Below are 18,960 nucleotides of genomic sequence, written 5' to 3'. Positions count from 1 at the left end.
CATGCAATGGCAACAAGTGTATGACAGTGAGTGACTGGAATGGAGGCATTTATTTATTATTTATTTTCATATTTGAGCTTTGTCATTGACCACACCTGAATTTCGTTGTATGTTCTGTTCAATGACAAAAAAGTTGATCTAGATGCCCCATCCTGGGCTACAGCTCTGTATTTTTGTAAGATAACCTGTATCTTTCATCAGCAGGATATATAGCAGAAAAGTTATCCTTCTTAGAAAATATATAGCAGTGTTCATTCATTTATCACATTAGTGCCTTGCATGTACACAGGTCAGTCTAGTAGCGGCTCATATTGATTAGTGGCCAGAAGAGAAAAGGTGCTTTTTACTCACAGCATGCTGTTTTCAGTCACAACTCACCTAAAACCCCTTTGTGCTTAAAATCCCCAAACATTCTTGATGTAGAAGAAGAGGCATAATCTTAGGACTGGACGATAATTCATTATGATAATGTATCGTTTCTCAATGGAATTGATACTGTGAAAAAAATCACATCAAGATTTCGTGATCATCTCATCTCATCTCATCTCATCTTCAGCCTCTTATCCGGGGTCGGGTCATGGGGGCAGCAGCTTTAGCAGGGGACCCCAAACTTCCCTTTCCCGGGCCACATTAACCAGCTCTAACTGGGGGATCCCGAGGCGTTCCCAGGCCACTGTGGATATATAATCTCTCCGCTTTGCATTCTGATTCTCACATGTTAGGTTAATTTTGTACTGGTTGTACTAAGTTCACAAATATACAAATATAGGCTTTACCATGTGGTTATTTTATATTTTATATATTGAATTACCAGAAATGCTATATTGTGATATATATCATAAGGAAATGACCGATTTTGGAATAGAAGATTTTGGCCATACTGCCCAGCCCTACATAGTCTTGAGTGTGGTTTATGTGAGTGCATTACTGAGTGTTTAAAGCTCCCTCAGCATGATTCTAATTTTTAACAAACACCTACTGTAGCACGGCAACTTCAACTACAAACTCTCTGCTTGCAGTTCTTTACCACAGTGATGTAAACACGTCAGCTATGACTACATGGCAATAGTCTCTATTTATGTAATACTTAATAATGACTCTTCTCTTCTGTTGACTCTCTCAGCTGCTGTTACCCAGGGTGAGCTACTTGACTCTGGTTACAGACAAGGTGAAGAAACACTTCCACAAAGCAATGAGGACTGAGGACGTGGAGGAGATGTGGTTCGAGTATGAAGGGACGCCACTGAAATGGTGAGAGCATGATTTTGCTAATGATTTTGCTACTGTAGATCTCTCAGTGGAAACAAAGTCAGGTTTATGTGTGGACACTCTGAGTTTGTTTGGATTTCTAAATTTGTTCCCAGGTGTCTCTAGTCATATTTTTTTTTTCTATATGCCAAATATAGGTTAGTAGAGCGACGTGAAGAGTAGTGTATTTATATCAGAACCTCATCCTTTTCTGATCATGAATATACAGTTTTATTTTCCTCCGATTAAAATGCTTTTGGACTGACCCAGCCGACCCGTCCCACTCAGGGATGGGAACCAAGAACTGGTTCTGGCTGAAAACTGGTAACAAACTGGAATGAGAATGATGTGCCTCCTGAACTTATCAATTCCTTTTATCAATGTCCGCATGTTTTTCTGACAGTTGCACATAGCAAAACAATGATGATGATTGAGGATAAGGATGTCCGAGGTGTGGCGCTGTAATAATGCTAGCTCCACGCATACAAGCTTAACAGACAGACAGATTTTGTTCTTTGGCCAAGAAAACCTAAATGAAAAATAAAGACGTACACATATTCTATCATTTCATCAACACTGCGTTCAGGTTGTGAGATGATAACACAGTTAAAAACCTGTTTAAGCCTACTTTGGATGCATGTTTGTATCTGGAAGGGAATCAATAAAGAATCAATTCAACTCAATTTTATTTCCAGTCCCATATCATAACAAAAGTTATCTCAAGACACTTGTATACATGGAGTAGGTAAAGACAGCACTCTATGATTTTATTGATGATTAACAGAGACCCATCAATTCCACATGAGCAGCAACAAGTCGCACTAGCTTTAATAATAGTAATATAAGAATTATTTTAGTTATTATATACAGTATTAATACAGAAATCTTGTGCACACAGTGGCGATGAAAACCTTCCCTTTAACAGGCAGGAACGTCAAACAGACCCAGCTCTACGGAGGACGACCATGTGTCTTAACCAGTCGGAGAGGAAGAAAGAGAGAGAAAAGACAGACAGAGACAAAGACAATCAGACCAATATGCAGAATTGGCATTGGTCTCCAATCATCAGCTGGAAACTGGGCCATTTGTGTGGGTTGTATTTGGGCTTCAGCTTGAAAATTGGTGTAGTTTCCACATTCTCCAACAACGGTCAGAACCACAGTAGTGTATTCACAGCACCCGCAGCTAAGTCTAAGTCTGTTCATTCACTGCCAGTAAAGCAGCTTTAGCTGGTGTTAACCGTGGACGCCTGGTTAGTTTCTCACCTGCCTGTCTGCTAACATCAGCTGTTGACAGACTGCAGGCACAATGTTCAGTCACAGGGTGTCAGTATTGCAACACGGATGATGAGGAGCCTGGTTTACAGTAGCATCAGACTTCCAGTAATTTGAGTAAAATGCATACAAAAATTGGAGATTTTTATCTTATGCTTTCATTTGTTATCATGTTAAAAACAATATCAACATGGTTTCAGCCTCTCTGCCTGTGATGGGAGTTGGGGATATTTGAAATTACCAATTTGATACAAATTAGCTTGTTGGCTTCAGAGGAACTATACCTAAAAGACTGACATGGTAAGTGAGTGTGATTGACTAAATACACTCATCTGATTTGAGGCTGCGATAAAGAAAAGCATCTTATCACTGTTGACTCAAACACAGAAAGTGAAATCTTGGAGTGAAATGTAGACTGACTCCCAAAGTTTAGACATGGCCTCCAGAGAAAAACTGCACTCCTTGAATTCAGAAGCAAAAAAAGGAAACTGACTCCACCTGTGTTTCATTTTGAGACCTTTTCTACAAAAAGCTTGTTAGAAATCAGAGGGGACATTTTTCCAACCAAGATGCACCGTGTTTAGGTGTGAACCGTTTCATTTGGAGGTCATGTGCTGATGTCAGTCTCTAGTTGGCTGATAAAACAGGGAATGCAGTAGGTCACTTTAAAGATTCCCCCCTGGAAATAATGGGATTAACACGACGAAGTAACTTTTTTTTTCTGTTTGTGTTCCCTGGTTCCAGGCACAATCCAATTGGAGTTCTGTTTGACCTCAATGCATCCAACACTGTCTTACCGTGGAGCATCACTGTGCACTTTAAGGTAAGAGCCAATGAGTGTGTCTTTATGTGCCGTATCCACAATACTGTATCTATCTTTATATTATAGCTGTAAATTGTATGTATGTTAAAAGTATATTCACATGTAATATAAATGAAAAAAATGATGTAAAGCTCCACTGTTGGGTATTTGCCACCCGTCTTGTCAGGACCCTTTAGTGTCAAACGCTCCACCATGGAGGCTGTTTTTAACATGAGGAACACGTGGTTAACACTTTGAATGCACTCAAAACTACATGGTTATGTTTAGGTACCAAAACCACTTGGTTAGGGTTAGGAAACGATCGTGGGTGGGGTTAAATTGCAGGTTCATTTGCAACGTAACTACACGAGAAATGAACAGTGCAAGAACCGTGGTCTCCTGGGTGAAAGCCCTGTGTTTGAGCACTTGTTTTGACCTTCTAATATCACCATGGATGGGTTTACAGTTGAAATGCAGAGGGCCGTTGGCAAAACGCCATTGTCTGATGCCCTGGGACTGAGAACGGGTTGGTATATAAACAATAAATCAAATGAGACATACATACTCAAATGGGAAGACATCCACACATAATTGTCACCAACTCTTTAGCTCTACAGATCCTTTTAGCCTCTTTGAGCCGCTCATAGCTTTGATTTAACGGCACATTTACTGTTTTGATTTGGTTAGTGCTCAAGTTAGCAACTCAAACAAAGTTAGCAACTAGAAAGCGGAACATCGAGCAGAGAAAGAGATAGATATTCCTCTCAGGAGCTGGTGCAGATCAGGAGGAGCTGGTGCATCTGAAAGTAGTAAGAATATTGGACTAAATTATCACAAACTCCACTTAAACTATAATGTTGCTCAAGAAACAAGAATGCTTCTTTAAATATAACGTTATACTTCTGTATGTGTCAGAATTTTCCAGATCGTGACCTGCTTCACTGCCCGTCCAACTCCGTGATCGAGGCTCACTTCATGTCCAGCATCAAGGAGGCCGACGCCCTCAAGCACAAGAGCCAAGTCGTCAACGACATGCAGAAGAAAGACCATAAACAGCTGTGGATGGGCCTGCAGAACGGTGAGACACACACACACACACACACACACACACACACACACACACACACACACACACACACACACACACACACACACACACACACACACACACACACACACACACACACACACACACACACACACACACACACACACACACACACACACACACACTTCTATAAGCAACTGTGGATGAGCATGCTGGAAGGTGTGGAGGGCACACACATACACACACACATTTCAAAGAAAGACCACAAGCAGCTGTTGGGGAAGTGACACTCATTAACACTTTGATGCACATATGTTGTCTCCCTGTAGCTCGCACATTTTAACGTAGATACACACACACACACACACAGTATGCAATTATTCATATTTTATGTTGGTGCTTTCAAAGACACAAAGAATACATCCAAATAGACTCACTTCCTGCCTTCTTTCCTTGTTCCTGCTCTCTCACACACACACACACACACACACACACACACACACACACACACACACACACACACACACACACACACACACACACACACACACACACACACACACACACACACACACACACACACACACACACACACACACACACACACACACACACACACACACACACACACACACACACACACACACACACACTCACACACACACACACACACACACGCACACAAATGTCCTTTTAGTCTGACAGTCTTTGAAGCCTCCACTTCCAAAACGTCTCCCACCCAAACACCCACCAGCTTGCCTTTTCCGTTTCCACCCGTCTGTCCAGACAGGTTGATTTGTTATTTGCTGCTGGTTGTGATTGCGGTGGTTTGTGTAGGTGAAGCCGGGGTGGTGGGGCTGCCACTGAAGCTGAAGCATTGAAAGCTTGTGATGTGGGAGAACAAGCTGGGGGGGGGGGGGTCGGGTGTGGTGGGATGGATTACCAAGTCTTTGAAAAGCAAAACTCAAAGCTCAGTGTGAGATTCTTGGAATCACTGCAGGTCAAGTTGATCAAACACGGCAACAATAAACACTTTGGACACCAGTGATGTCGCTGCCATCTGGGCCAGTCAGTTATAAATAAATATGTCATTTTGTTTTGATCTATAGTTGTCCTGCCTCTTCTCCTTTTTGAATGACTTATTATTAGTGCACAATAACTCGTTAACTTAGGTTGCAACAAACAGTTATTTATGTTATTGATTAATCTGTTTGAGTGATTCATTACAAAGTAAAAAACAGATTTATCAATGAAATGTTAAAATTGAGAACAACTCCCATCCCCATGAGTTTGAAATGCCAACGTGATGACTTCAAATGTCTTTTTTTCCAAAAACGATTCAATAATTTAAAAATTCAATTAAACATAATGTTAAATTGGAGAAAGCAGCAAACCCTCTCAGTTGAGAAGCTGCAGTAGTTTTACATTTTTTGCTTGATTAAAACACAACGTAATCAAAATTGTTGGAGATAATTTTCTGCCAATCGGCAAATTTATAATGAACTATCTATAATGGCTGGAATACTTCAGTTGGTACAACATTGTTAGTTCTGTCAAAACTGTGCACTGAGAGTGTTTGTAGCATCTCTTCAGACAAACCAACAAAACTTCAGCTGCTTATCTCTGTTCCACTTTCCCCTGAAACTAATAAAGAGAGCAATGACACATCTTAATACCAGAAAATCACTCATTTTCAGACTAAAAGATGATGCTATGAAGTGTTCTACTGTTCTGTGCTATGGAAATCAGGGCGTGCTTCGTGTTTGTAACTACATTAAACACAGATAATACCTCTGAACTAATCCACACAGAAAGAGTTGGCCTTGACGCATGAAAGTGAGAGATGAAACCTTTTCAAAACCAAAACTTTCACGTCCAAAAGAGACCAGAAACAGAGAGAGAGAGAAACGGGGACGGCTACTACTTTCATCCAGGAGAGAGAAAACAGGAGGTTGATGTGAAAGCGAGAGGTGAGGGGCGACGGACGGTGTGAAACCAGCACATGCTGGGCGGCGTCCTTTTTCAAGATGAAAGGCCGTCCTTCAACCAGAGGACAAAGGTTCAAGCTGCTGCGTTAGTGATTGTCATCATCACGATCATTGAAGTGTAAGATTATATTAGTTATGTGAAAGATTGAATATTGTGTCTTCTATTACTGTCGAGTATATGAAGAATCTGGATGACAGCGTTAAATTGCAGCCTGGCAGTTTATATTTTCTCCCCATTTATATGCCACACTTCCTACAGGAAGATACGAAGATACTGTCAAATCAAGATGTGTTATCATCGGGACATTTTACAGTTGCTAACCAATGCATGTTTGTGTGCTTGTGTGTGTGTGTGTGTTTTGTCACAGATAAGTTCGACCAGTTCTGGGCCATAAACAGGAAGCTGATGGAATATCCCACTGAGGAGGGAGGCTTCAGATACATCCCCTTCAGAATATACCAGGTAACATACTCGCACGCACGCACCAACAAGACTTTAAAACAACAAATTTTCTCTTCCACAATTTATATATATATATATATATATATATATATATATATATAAATATTATATATATATATATATATATATATATATATATATATATATATATTTGTAGAAAGTCCTGGGGGTTAAATACCATTTACTGTATGTTTTCAAGGTTGAGAATATGCTTGAATTTAAATGTAGTTTTTAAAATTGCTTGATTTTGTTGATATATTTGTAATAAAACAATTCCCAGGATTAACCGATATCACAGTTTCATAAGCGTAAGAATTGTACAATTTACCATATCTAATATCCTGCATTATTGCCCTGTGAAAAAGAATCTCGCAAGTCACGCTGTCCGTGTGCGGCCAAATCTCCTCTCGTGAGTGACGCAATGTGTGTACGCCGGTTTGAGAGAGTCGTTGTGCCACCCAACTGAAGCGTTGAAAGGAAGAGCTGCGAAATTGTCAGAGGAAACTAACATTCCAGCCTTATATCTGCAGAAAAATCACCTTAAATCTGCTGCATGGAGCAATTTGGATATTTACAAAATGACCAGGGAGTTGATGTAGAAGAAGGATATCTAATTGACAAAGCGTGCTGTCTAAAAGTGACAAAGGTGGGCTAGAGTAGTTACTGTTTACTGTACGGACCTTGAGAATCCTTACCTGGATGCAACTTCAGTTCTATGAGTACGTGCTGAACTCTCTATTTCTGATATTAAGCAGGCTGACATGTTTTATGTTTAGGACAGGACAAAAAGACTGCTTGAATGTGTCTTTTTCTTTTTACAATCCGATATTCAATTCTCATATCATGACATCCCTAGTCACATTTGTGTTTCGTCTCCTTGCGTCTCACACCAGAAGCTGATCGGACCCTCTGAAAATAAGCAAGCATTAAATAATCGTGATCAAAATAAGCATACAAGGATACCTGTAATCTGAAGAGCTGGTAGAATAAGTGGCAATATACACTGATTGCTGTGATATAAATTAAACTATATTTATAGTAACAATTTAGATGTGATGATAAGGCCTACGAGAGCCTGGGAATTTTTGGTTCAGGTGCCTTGAAAGTGTTTGTGAAAGTGCTTGAATGTAACACTTTAAAAGCTGTATGAGCCCCGTTGGAACTTCATTTTTAGTTCAGCCAGTAAATTCTCAGGAGAGTTAAACTGAAGTTTGCCCGTCAGCCCAGTAGATGGCTGTGTAACACTGCCTTAGCAGGGAAACCACCTCCAAGCAGACACTGGTTCATTTAGTCTAGTAAGTGTCTACTCTCTACTGACAACAGTCTGTCAAAATATGCAGCTGGAAGGGAAAAAGTGATTCAAAAGATGTATATGTGAATCCATGTGATGATGCCTTTTCAGTTTATGGAACAACAATAGGTTCATTTTCGCCTCTCCCTGGCACCCACCCACACCTGCGTACTAAATATCCTTAAAAAAACAAAAAAAATAGTTTTCCATATTGTGAAACTGAGGAGTCTTCGAACTTCTCTGGACATATTCATCACTCAACAATAATAGTCTCTTGTTCTATCGGAGTTTATAATCCAGTTCATGCCTGCCACAAAACCCGCCTTGAAACTTCATGAGTCAGTTTTTTTTTTTTTTTAGGTAGTTCATAGATCAATCAAGTGGCAAACTTGCTTTTTCTGTGCCATTCTTTTCATTTTCCCCTGATGTTCAAATGAAACATGAAGTGAACCATATGTACGGTATATTTGCTGAATGCAGCTCGGGAGTTCACTGTTTGTGACCTCTCGTACAATAATCAGTCTTTAAATAATGAAGGTAAAAGACAAAACATTGTGTGTCACAGAAGCATTGTGTGCTTTTTTTTGGAGGTTATTCATAAGTTTCTGTTCATTTGATACCCGTGACTCTCCCCGGTTTGTGTGTAATTCCACTGAACTGTGACGAGCCGGTGGGCGAGCCTCAGGCAAAGGAACAGACAAGCGGCCTCGGGTCGTGTGTGTGTTTCAGCCTCCGCAGCTTTATCCTGACTCAGGTGAAAATTCCCTTCGGAGGACAAAAAGGCAAGATGAATAAGCGACTGATTCTCGCCTGGAAAACATTAGCACACGGCGAACCAGACAGTGGGGGAAAAGTGCCACGCTTTGAGTCAAGTGTTGGGGGGGTTTTCTATGCAGATCAGGAAATGTGTGGAGAATTAACTTCCAATGTTTGGAACAGAAAACAGATATTTCCAATAACGCTTGGCATCGTGAAGGAATCATCTGAAGCAACAGAGTAATTAAAACATAATTTAAAGTCATTTTAATCCTTCTGGACACTGAAGAGTCTCGTCCGATCCAGTCAAGGAAATGGAAGATTTGGAAAACATCTGGATCCTTGCAACAAAAACATGTTGACAGTCTGCTTCGAGTCTCGTGGCTGAATGCATTTAGCCTTGATCTCAAGTCACAGCAAACAGAAAAAAAGTTCTCCTCACTGTCACTGAGTCCCGTGGAGGTATTAAAACATTAGGGGCCTGTTGAGACAAGTTTTGGAAAAGTAATGTAAGAAAATGGAGTGGAGCAGAAAATAGATCTGGCTTCAAATGACAGAGCGTCATCTTATGAAACGGAAATAGATGTGTAGATGTTAAGAACAGAGCAGGACGTCAGTGTAATGGTTAGTTACAAGAATGAACTTTCCTACCCAGTATATTTTTTTTCCCCGTCATCATCATATCTGCTGTGACCGCTGGTAATTTCCCCCGCTGATGATTTATTATCGAGCATGTCAGGTTTTTAATGAGACCTGCTCGGGCTCCACATGTGGCGGCATTCACGTTTTTTGCGCAACAACGGGGGCGGGAGCACAGCTGTCAATCACTGTCAATGCTAACCGTTTTAACATGAAATTCAAAAAAAAAAGCTCATAAATGCTTTTGTTTTTACTTTCACATCTTCAGCGCGTAAATAAAGCATTTTACACTTTAGACGAAAGCATTCTTGCGTTTGGTTATAAAACACAAGTCTTTAAAGTGGCAGACTGAAACATGCAGTCTCACCAACACGGCCCGCCCTCTCAGACGTGCACTTGTTGCAGCTGTAAAAACCGTGTGACTGCTGGCTGGGTAGAAGAAAACCCAGACCGCTTCAGTTTTGGGTGTTTTTCACGGCTAAATTGAAAGTTTCCACGGCCATTTATGAGCTCAGTCGGTTTCATAACAATTGGGGCATCAAAGCCTGTTACGACCTCATTGTGTGATTTTAAAACATATTGGAGAAAAGAAGCATCCAGTCTTTAGAAGTCTGGATTGCTTTGGCAATGATGTGGTTTTCATCCTACAAACTGCAAAATATTTACAACCAAAGAGGAAAGTCGGGGAAGCAGAAGAAGAGTGGAAACTAAATCTGTTCATTGTGATCTTGAAAGTACTCGTAATGGTAGTTTTTTGTGACACTTTGCAACTACTTTCTCTGTCCAAAAAGGCCTGAAGAACGAGTGTCCGAACATCTGAGTACAATCTTAATATTACTGATAGAAAGGGCCACAAATCAATCAATCAAATAACTTGAGTTCTTTGAAAAAATGTGTAGGAACCCTATGGAGATTATGTCGTTGCTAAGCAGCAAAGCCAGTGTTTTGTTAGCCAGAGTTGCCGTGAAAAGACGAAACACGATGCAGCAAAACCCAGCGAAGACAGAGAAAAAGAAAATAGATTGAACAGAAAAAGGTGCAGAGAGCAAAGTTGTTCGGTGTCACTGTGGTGACTTAACGGGAGGAGAGGAACGATCCCCCTTTCCCACACAAACTCACACACACACACACACAAAAATGTGTCGTCCATGCCCATGAGGTGTCTCCATGAGGAGACCAGGCCAGACGGAAATGAGCCCTCTGTTATTTGGACTGAGTGTTGTCATTAATTCTGTCTGCATCAAACACAGCACATGTTATTTACACTAAAGACCACAATCTGGCTTTGAAGGACTCTCTGTGTGTGTGTGTGTGTGTGTGTGTGTGTGTGTGTGTGTGTGTGTGTGTGTGTGTGTGTGTGTGTGTGTGTGTGTGTGTGTGTGTGTGTGTGTGTGTGTGTGTGTGTGTGTCCATTACTTTGCATTGTTCATATCCACCATATTTCTGCATATGTTTTTTCATGTTTCATGCTTCTGTTTGTATGTTGCCGTTGCTGTTTCATTTGTCATGTCAATTGCTTCCACTTGAGCCCTTTTGCTTGTGTGTTTGCGCGCCCGCCGCGCCCTTGGCTCCGTCTGGTGGTGGGACTTGTTTGGCTGCCAGTGCATGTTCCTGCTCCAGCAGTGACGCCACTCTGTGATTCAAAGAGCCAGAGGGGGGCCGACCGTCTCGCTGCGCGGAAAGTGAAAATTACTATCCTTCTGTTAAAGACCGCTTACATTGTTGCCGTACAGGTAAACCTCTCTGTTCCCACTCCATGACTCAGTGCTTACTCACAAACCCCCGATGCAAGAGCAGGCAGTCCACCTCCAGCCGCCTCTGTCTTGTGGTGCAGCGGAAGCTGCCTGCCTCGAAGAATGCAGCTTTATTGCCTCCCAGATATCTTCTAATGGCTGACTGAGACGAGGGGGAGGTGGTGACTACACAGACAATTACAAAACATGGGAATGCTGGAAATGGTTCATGCCAAAGGCGACAGGTGATGTGCCTGTTGTAGTGGGGAAGAAAGCGCTGCTGCCTTTCTGTCTGTCTGGCAGAACCATGACTGTCAATGGAAAACCTTTAGGTTTTGTAATCAGCCTGCTGTTTCCAAGCTGTTAAAAGGCTTACTGGCTTTAGATTTTTATGTTGTGGTATTGGCAAACCTAGCTGATTTGTACATCATGCAGAGTCAGATGGAGGTTTAATTTGATGATGAATCCCTCGTCTTTGGTTAGGTGCTATATCACATTCAAGAGTCAGTCTGCCCGAGATATGTGATGATGGAAGAGAAACTACGGTATTTTTGTGGTGTATTGAGATGGAAACAGAAATTTACAAGACACTGATGTCTGAAAACCTGAGCCGATAAAACCAAAACTTTCTGCAGGGTTAAATACCACCTTAGTTATGTAAGCGACAGTGTTCTCACTAATACATCTTCATAAAGCGGATGGTGCCAAGAACAGGAAGTTAAAACATCAAAGTGATGCTTTGAGAACTGCTGCTAAAAACAAATCCTTCCGCTAAACTGATGGAGCTGAGAAATTCTGATTAGCACCGCCATTCGAAGATGGATGGTGAAGTAAAAGAGATCAAGCTAGCATGCAGCACTCGAGTGATGAATAATTTAGAATTCGATTCAGTGTCCCTTGATGGAGTTTCCCATCTACAGGTGTGCGTTTCAACTTCTGAGAAAATGAAGACCGCCAGAAATGAGGTTGGAATTTTAATCTAGGAATAGATGGCTTCAAGAGGTCAATGGAAACGCTTTCTCCCTCCCCTCTTGATTCACAGAAACTCATATTGATTGATGATGCTTTACCCCCCCCCCCCCTCCATTGTTTTACCATCAATTAGGCGGATTGAATCCCCACCATCAATTAGCCGACGTCTTGAGTTCCGCTGCTCTTTTCACTCGGTGAGAGCGAGCCATCTCTTTTCACCTGAATCCTAATGACACCTCGCTCTCTTTGTGTCGCCATGTGCTGCTGTGCCAGCTAAGGTGTCACGCCAGCTGAAAAGAAAGTGTCTTCGCCCACGCTTCTCTAGTGATCAGTTGCCCCTTCTTTGTATGGCAACAAATTAAATATTCATTCCTGGCTTTTTAAAAATGCAATGAAGTAGCTGTCACTTAGCGCACTCTCCCTGCTCTGGCCCTTGCCGATGATCCCGCACGAACTGCCGTGCTTCCTGTCAGTGACTCAGTCTTTCTGGGTAACATGAGCGCCGGCTTCGCGCCTCCAATGCCACCTTCCTCTTGTTGGTTCGCGCCCAGTTCTGTGGTGTGTAGTTACCGCTCGGTTACTCGATCCCTGTCCTCGCAGGTTTCCTTTTCACAGCTCCATGATTAGGCCCTATTGTGTGTCAGACTCTCCCTTTGACACCTCAGGTTGGATGTCTTCCTGCACCACGTGTTTGTCTTGGAGGCCGCAGTCTCTCCCATTATCTGTGCTGCTCAGTGGGTAGAGCATCACTGTCGATCACAACGAGGGATGGATAATTCAGTCTTTGTTTTAGCTTTCAGTGCAATCAATTGGTAATGATGATTAAATTGTTTTAATATTTACAAAATGCTGTTTCAAAAGACATGTTAGACATGTTAGGTGAATTGATGACTCTAAACTTGCCCGTAGGTGTGAATGGTTGTCTGTCTCTGTTCGTCTCTATGTGCCCTGCGATAGACTGGCGTCCTCTCCAGGGTGTACCCCGCCTCACGCCCGATGTCTGCTGAGATCGGCTGCAGCCCCCCGCGACCCTGACAGGGACAAGCGGTTGAAGATGAATGAAATGAATGAATGATGTTGTCCAATCAATGATTCAAATATCTATTTTTCTATATCTATCTATCTAGATATATCCATATGTGCCATATTGTTATATACAGTACACCAATATCATATATATCATTTTGATAGCGCTTTAATGTTCATTAATCTCATAGGAAATGTTTGATTATTTGATAACTTTTTTTGTCAGGAAAGAGGGACAAATGCCCTTTGCAAGTTCCAAGAGTCGTTGCATTTACGACGCGTCTGATCAACGATTGAAAGGGATTCAGTTTCTAATGATATAAGTGAGATAAATGCTGCAAATCCTCAAATGTTTGGCCTTTTTTATTTGATTAAATACTTTAAACAACTAACTTATTATTGCACGTCTCAAATGTTCAGACTTTTAGGCCTCTTCAGTCAAAGAAACACAACCAATTAGTGAAATGAGTTGGTGTAGAGTTGAAAACTATGGCACGTAGTTGCTGAGATCTGCTGAATCAAGGTGCTTGATTAACCAAATAGCATTATAAGTCACCGCTTGACAGCAGCGCCCAGACCGTGTCTAGTGCCCGGCGCCTTGTCTCCTGTCCTCAGGACACGGGTCACCTGGTAACCAGAACCACTGAATTTTTAACTTGACTCTGAAGTGAACTCCTGAAATTAACAAAGAACATGTAAGAAGGTTTGTGAACTGGATTTACAGTGCAACATAAAGCAATTATTTTGGCTAGGATAATTTTAAAGTGAAATTTTCATATCGTCTCATGCCTAGTTGCAACCGATACCAAGTCAAATCAGACAGACAAAACCTTCATACTCACACTTACACCTACGGGCAATTTAGAGACATCAATTAACCTAACACATGCATGTCTTTGGTCTATGGGAGGCCGGAGAACCCACAAAGACACGGGGAGAACATGCAAACTCCACACAGAAGGGCCCCAGCCTGGACTCAAATCTTGCTTAGCACAGTATCACCAATCACAAATTTGCCTCAAGGTTTAAGGTTTACAATCTGTACAAGTGTGCAAGACAGTTTTGGGAAAATGATGTTGCTCTTTCTTATCTGCATGCCAAATGAGCTCTTTCACAGCAATTGGTTGGTGCACTGCCTGTTATTTATGGTAGTTTGACCTTTTCCCAGTGAAGCCTGATGAAGCATTCTCTTTGTTTTATGAAGCCACTAGATGAAGCTCTTGGTTCAAAGAAAATAAGGCTCATGGACTGTTGAATAGTGAGAGTCATGTAGTGGGCTCAGAAAAATAAAGAAAATACTTCATATAGCTTCATGAAGCTTTGTTTGGACATCACTACTTTTCCCCTCTCTACATTCAGGAAGACCTGCCCAACTCTGCCTCTGATTGGCTCATACTCGTTGTCTTCTACACAGAATTTGGTGAAGGTGGTGGGAAAATAACGCTTGGTTGACGTTGATATGACACACTGATTTACAAGAAACTGTAAGAAAAGCACTTCATATCATAAAGGTTGCCGACCCCTGCTGAACAACATATGACACCCTCTGTCCTTTTGACTTTTTACATTTCGGTCCATTTTTCAGCAGGACAAAAAACAAGATCTTTTTTTTACTGCCTTAAGGAGCATACCAACCAAACAACGTGTGACAGTCTGTCCTTACACTCTTGAGTCAAATTTCCAGCTCTGGATGGAGTTTACTAGAATTTCGTCTGACGGTAATTTCCCACCGTTTTTCCCACACCTCTCACACATGGGATGTTTTGGCTGCAGGTTTCGCAGATCAAAGCCTGAACAGTCATGAGGATGTTTGCTGCATACGTCACATCTGTTTAGCTGTCCCATCATGACTCTGTCAGTTTACATTTTAGGCATTTAGCGGTCACACTTACCCCAGAGGGATTTTGCATTGTGGTCAGCAGAGGGATACGCTTTGGTTCCTGGATAATTACCATGCTAAGTAGCTAATAGTGAGGAGGTCACAGGTCAGGGATACATCATCATGACTTCATGTCTCTTACTGTAGAAGCTTTACATACAGTGGCTGGAATGATCATCCTCAGAAAGACTGGAGAATAAAATACTTTGTTGCCAGTATGCCTTCTTTTCCCAACCAAAGATTGAAATTTCCATTTTTTGTTTTTTAGGCTTAGGTTTAGGTTCATAATGGCATAAAAAAACATCGCTGTAGTTTCCTTGAGCAAAGACACATACTACTGCAGCACTTCTGCAAAAACTGCCCAATTACCTCTGGTTACGTTTAGATAAGTGGTCGACTGATAATGCCAGTATCATGTTGTTGTTTTCATCTGATAAATACAGCAATTCATAACAAATGAGACACACAATTCCTGCTTCATTAACACTGTTATTGTCTGCATTATTTCTGTTTAGCTGCTGGATATTACTTGCAGCATAGTTTTGAAAAGTAAAAACATTTTTTTCAACGTCAGGTGGACGGCCCCTATCCAGCTGTTAAGATGTGACGTAACGCCCTTTCAAAATATAATTGCCGGGTCCAACCCTGTCCGAGCCTCGTATCCTTCTACAACGTTGAAGTGCCGTGTTCCCCGTTGTTTAAACAGATCTGAGTTTCTAAAAAACAATGTAATTGTCATTTTACCTCTTTCTTATCGATGAAAAAGATGTCTCACCGACGAGAGAAGTGATCTTTATTGTCCACGCCGCCGTTGTCTGTTTTGTTTCAACGGAGCGTTTGGACCCTGAAATCATATTATGAAAAGATGTTACGTCAGATAAGGCTTCAAGGTCACACTTGCTTACTGTCCCACAACCATCCCAAATGACAAATCTGATAAATGTTCTATCCGTCTGCAGTAGGAGTGAGGGCCGGGAACATCCATACATCCATTAACCGTGTAAACTAGTTTAGCAAGTTTAGTTTTCCAGATACTACGATGCATATAAATGGAATGAGCTCCAAAAAATATGACGTTACATCCTCTTTTTTCACTTAAGAGGATCTTAAAAGATTGTTCTTGTGTATTCACTTGTAAATGCTCGTCTTAATTGTGAAAATGTATGATCGTTTGTCTTTCTATATTTCAATTCTGTGTTTATTTTGTACACAGATCTCACTTGAAAAAGAGATTCAGATCTCAATGAGACTGCCTGTTCTGAATAGAAAATTAAATATATATAATTTAAAAAAAGACTTGAACATTACCGTCTCCCAACTCTCTCTGGAGCTCTTAGACGCTGTCACATCTACTCCACAATTCTCTCCATCTGAGAATCTCGAGGAGTGCCAGAGGTGATTTAAACTGCGTACAAGCTGACTTGTTCTGCCAAGTACATTCTCAAGTATTAGTTAACGACTTCCAGACTGATTCTGATCAGTTAAACATGCCAGCGTCACATGTTAACATCTGTCTAAATGTTGTAGATTGCTAAATATCACATTCTGAGTGGTCAGACTCATCAAAGAACCACATTCCCAGCTCAGCTCGGGATTTGCGTGCATAGTGTTGTGGATTCTTCCCACTATCTTAACCTGGTGAACTTTGATCATCACTTTAAAATTTCCCCTTTTGTAACTTCTCATGAAACTCTCCCCATTTACCGGATATTTTCTCTGCTTTTTCCAGCAGTTCCTTGAATTGGTATCACATGTCTAAATGGCATTTTTTATGGCTGCACCATTACATCAGAAGAACATTTTAATGTTGTCTTGTACCGTCTTTTAGATTCACACATCGATGTAGTTAGGCCTTAAGTATTTCGGCTTGCTTTACTACACACTGGATGCACTATTGTTTGCATATTTGTGTTGCTGGCGCTTGTTAATTTGGCTTGTTCTTAATGTGTTTCAGACGACGGGCGACAGGCCGTTCATCCAGAAACTGTTTCGCCCTGTTTCACCTGAAGGCAACGTGCACACGCTTGGCGACCTGCTGAAAGAGTTGTACCCTATGGCTTTACCAAACGAGGGTATGTCTGCACACACACACACACACACACACACACACACATACACACATACACACATACACACATACACACACTGTGATTACAGTTAATAATAATAATAATAATAATAATAATAATAATAATGTCATCAGGAATTAAACTGCCAAAATATCACTAACACAAGTCTGAGTCCTGTCAAATGCAAGCAGCCAACAGTAAGAAGTACAGTAGCAGCCATGTTTTCTTTTTGATTTCCTGTCATCTTCAAGAAGTGAGAGAAAGAAAAAAAAACACCTCTCCTCTGAGGTTGACTTTGTTTGCACAGCTCACACAAGCTCTACACTCTCACTCTACACCCACTGGGTAGAGGAGGGAAAAATGGTGGTAGAACAAGTGAACAAAGATGTATGAGGGAGGAGAGGAAGCGATGGGCAGATAGAAACTGAGGACACACGAAGAGGAAAAGAGATTGGGAGCAAGATGTCTTGTAAAGTTTTCTAACAGAAAGAGACGAAGAGAGCAAGACCCGGTCCACTTCGAGTCCAAACTCTTAAATTGAAAAAAAGGCAACAGACAAGAGGCAGTGCATGTACATTTTCAAATGTTAAACCATGTTTAAGGGGTTTAGGGAAGAGCAGCGAGATCCGTGTTTTGTTGTTTATGTTCCAGTTTTGAGATATCCAAGAATTCTGCTGACGCCTCAAAACAACACAGTTGATTTTTATTTGATTTATTTCTACAGTATAAAGAACAAAACAGTACAATAAACAATAAAAGCTGCAGCCGTAAATAGTTAACCTAACCTATAGAACCTAAATGGATGAATTGTTCATGTTGCCAAATAATCATTTAACATCTAAATTTTAATTCCATTCACCGATGGACTTAAATAGACCAGGGTGCTGTAGCAGAATCAACAAAACGTATCCGTTATCTGTGTCTCACACTCGTAAACAGTAAGACAAACCTTTAAATATACATATGGACAACAGGTTCGGCATATAAGCCCCGTGTGCACTCGTGGCTCACTGTTAAGTCGCAGCTGTGGTGGAGGTGTGGTGATAATGAAAGACGAGATGAGAGGAGAGGGAGAGAGAGAGAGAGAGAGAGAGAGAGAGCGAGTGGCAGTCTAAACAGGCAGTGTCTGCAGTAGAGGACAGAGGAAGTAGATAAAGAGACAATAGTGTGTTAGGACAGAGGACCCGCAGGAGACTCACCTGCACGGAGGAGACAGAACCATTAAACCCCCCTCACCCCCTTCCCCTCCTCCTCTGTCTGTCTACCTTTCCGTCACACATTCACTCTCATTTTGTCACCATCACCTGGCTTTTTACATCTCGCTTTCATATCGTTTTCTTTTGTTTTTAATCTCAAAGGAATGTGTTTAAAGTCCCACCAATTATTACAAATCTCTTAAATGCTGTTGGAGGTATTATTTTTGTGCTATGCAGTGACATGTTGTTTCCTCTGTTTGATTTATTCAGATCAGGGTAAACCTCAAGCGTTAGCTGTGTCCCACTTCAAAACCACCATACTACGAGACACACCAAGTTACATATGATACACCAAGTTTCCTTGTTTACCTTTTCTGCAGTTAGCAGCCAAGAAATGAAAGTACCTGAGAGTTTTGTAATATCGAGAAATGGTGTGCACCAAACTGTGACTTTGAAGTGACAAATAAATTTCACAAAGAGGAAGTCAAATGGTTTTCCAAAGATGAAACAGTTGCTTTTTGTTATCTGAAATATTCCTTTAAGCCGTGTCAGCACCGACTGGAATCGACTTTTGAT

General features: G+C 41.3%; 1 protein-coding gene across 1 annotated transcript in view; it reads left to right on the top strand.

Moving 5' to 3' along the window:
- Positions 1–18,960, top strand: part of atg5 (ATG5 autophagy related 5 homolog) — a 33,006-nt gene that overhangs the window by 1,363 nt on the left and 12,683 nt on the right. The window contains exons 3-7 of the mRNA XM_083917904.1: positions 1,124–1,251; positions 3,267–3,345; positions 4,240–4,402; positions 6,729–6,823; positions 17,074–17,191. Of these exons, the coding sequence (XP_083774030.1) occupies positions 1,124–1,251; positions 3,267–3,345; positions 4,240–4,402; positions 6,729–6,823; positions 17,074–17,191 (583 nt within the window). The remainder of the gene's footprint in view (positions 1–1,123; positions 1,252–3,266; positions 3,346–4,239; positions 4,403–6,728; positions 6,824–17,073; positions 17,192–18,960) is intronic.

This window comes from Echiichthys vipera (assembly GCF_963691815.1).
Source record: "Echiichthys vipera genome assembly, chromosome: 8".
Taxonomy (NCBI): Eukaryota; Metazoa; Chordata; class Actinopteri; order Perciformes; family Trachinidae; genus Echiichthys; species Echiichthys vipera.
Note: the sequence above shows the minus strand (reverse complement) of the source record. Positions and strands in the feature narration are given on the sequence as shown.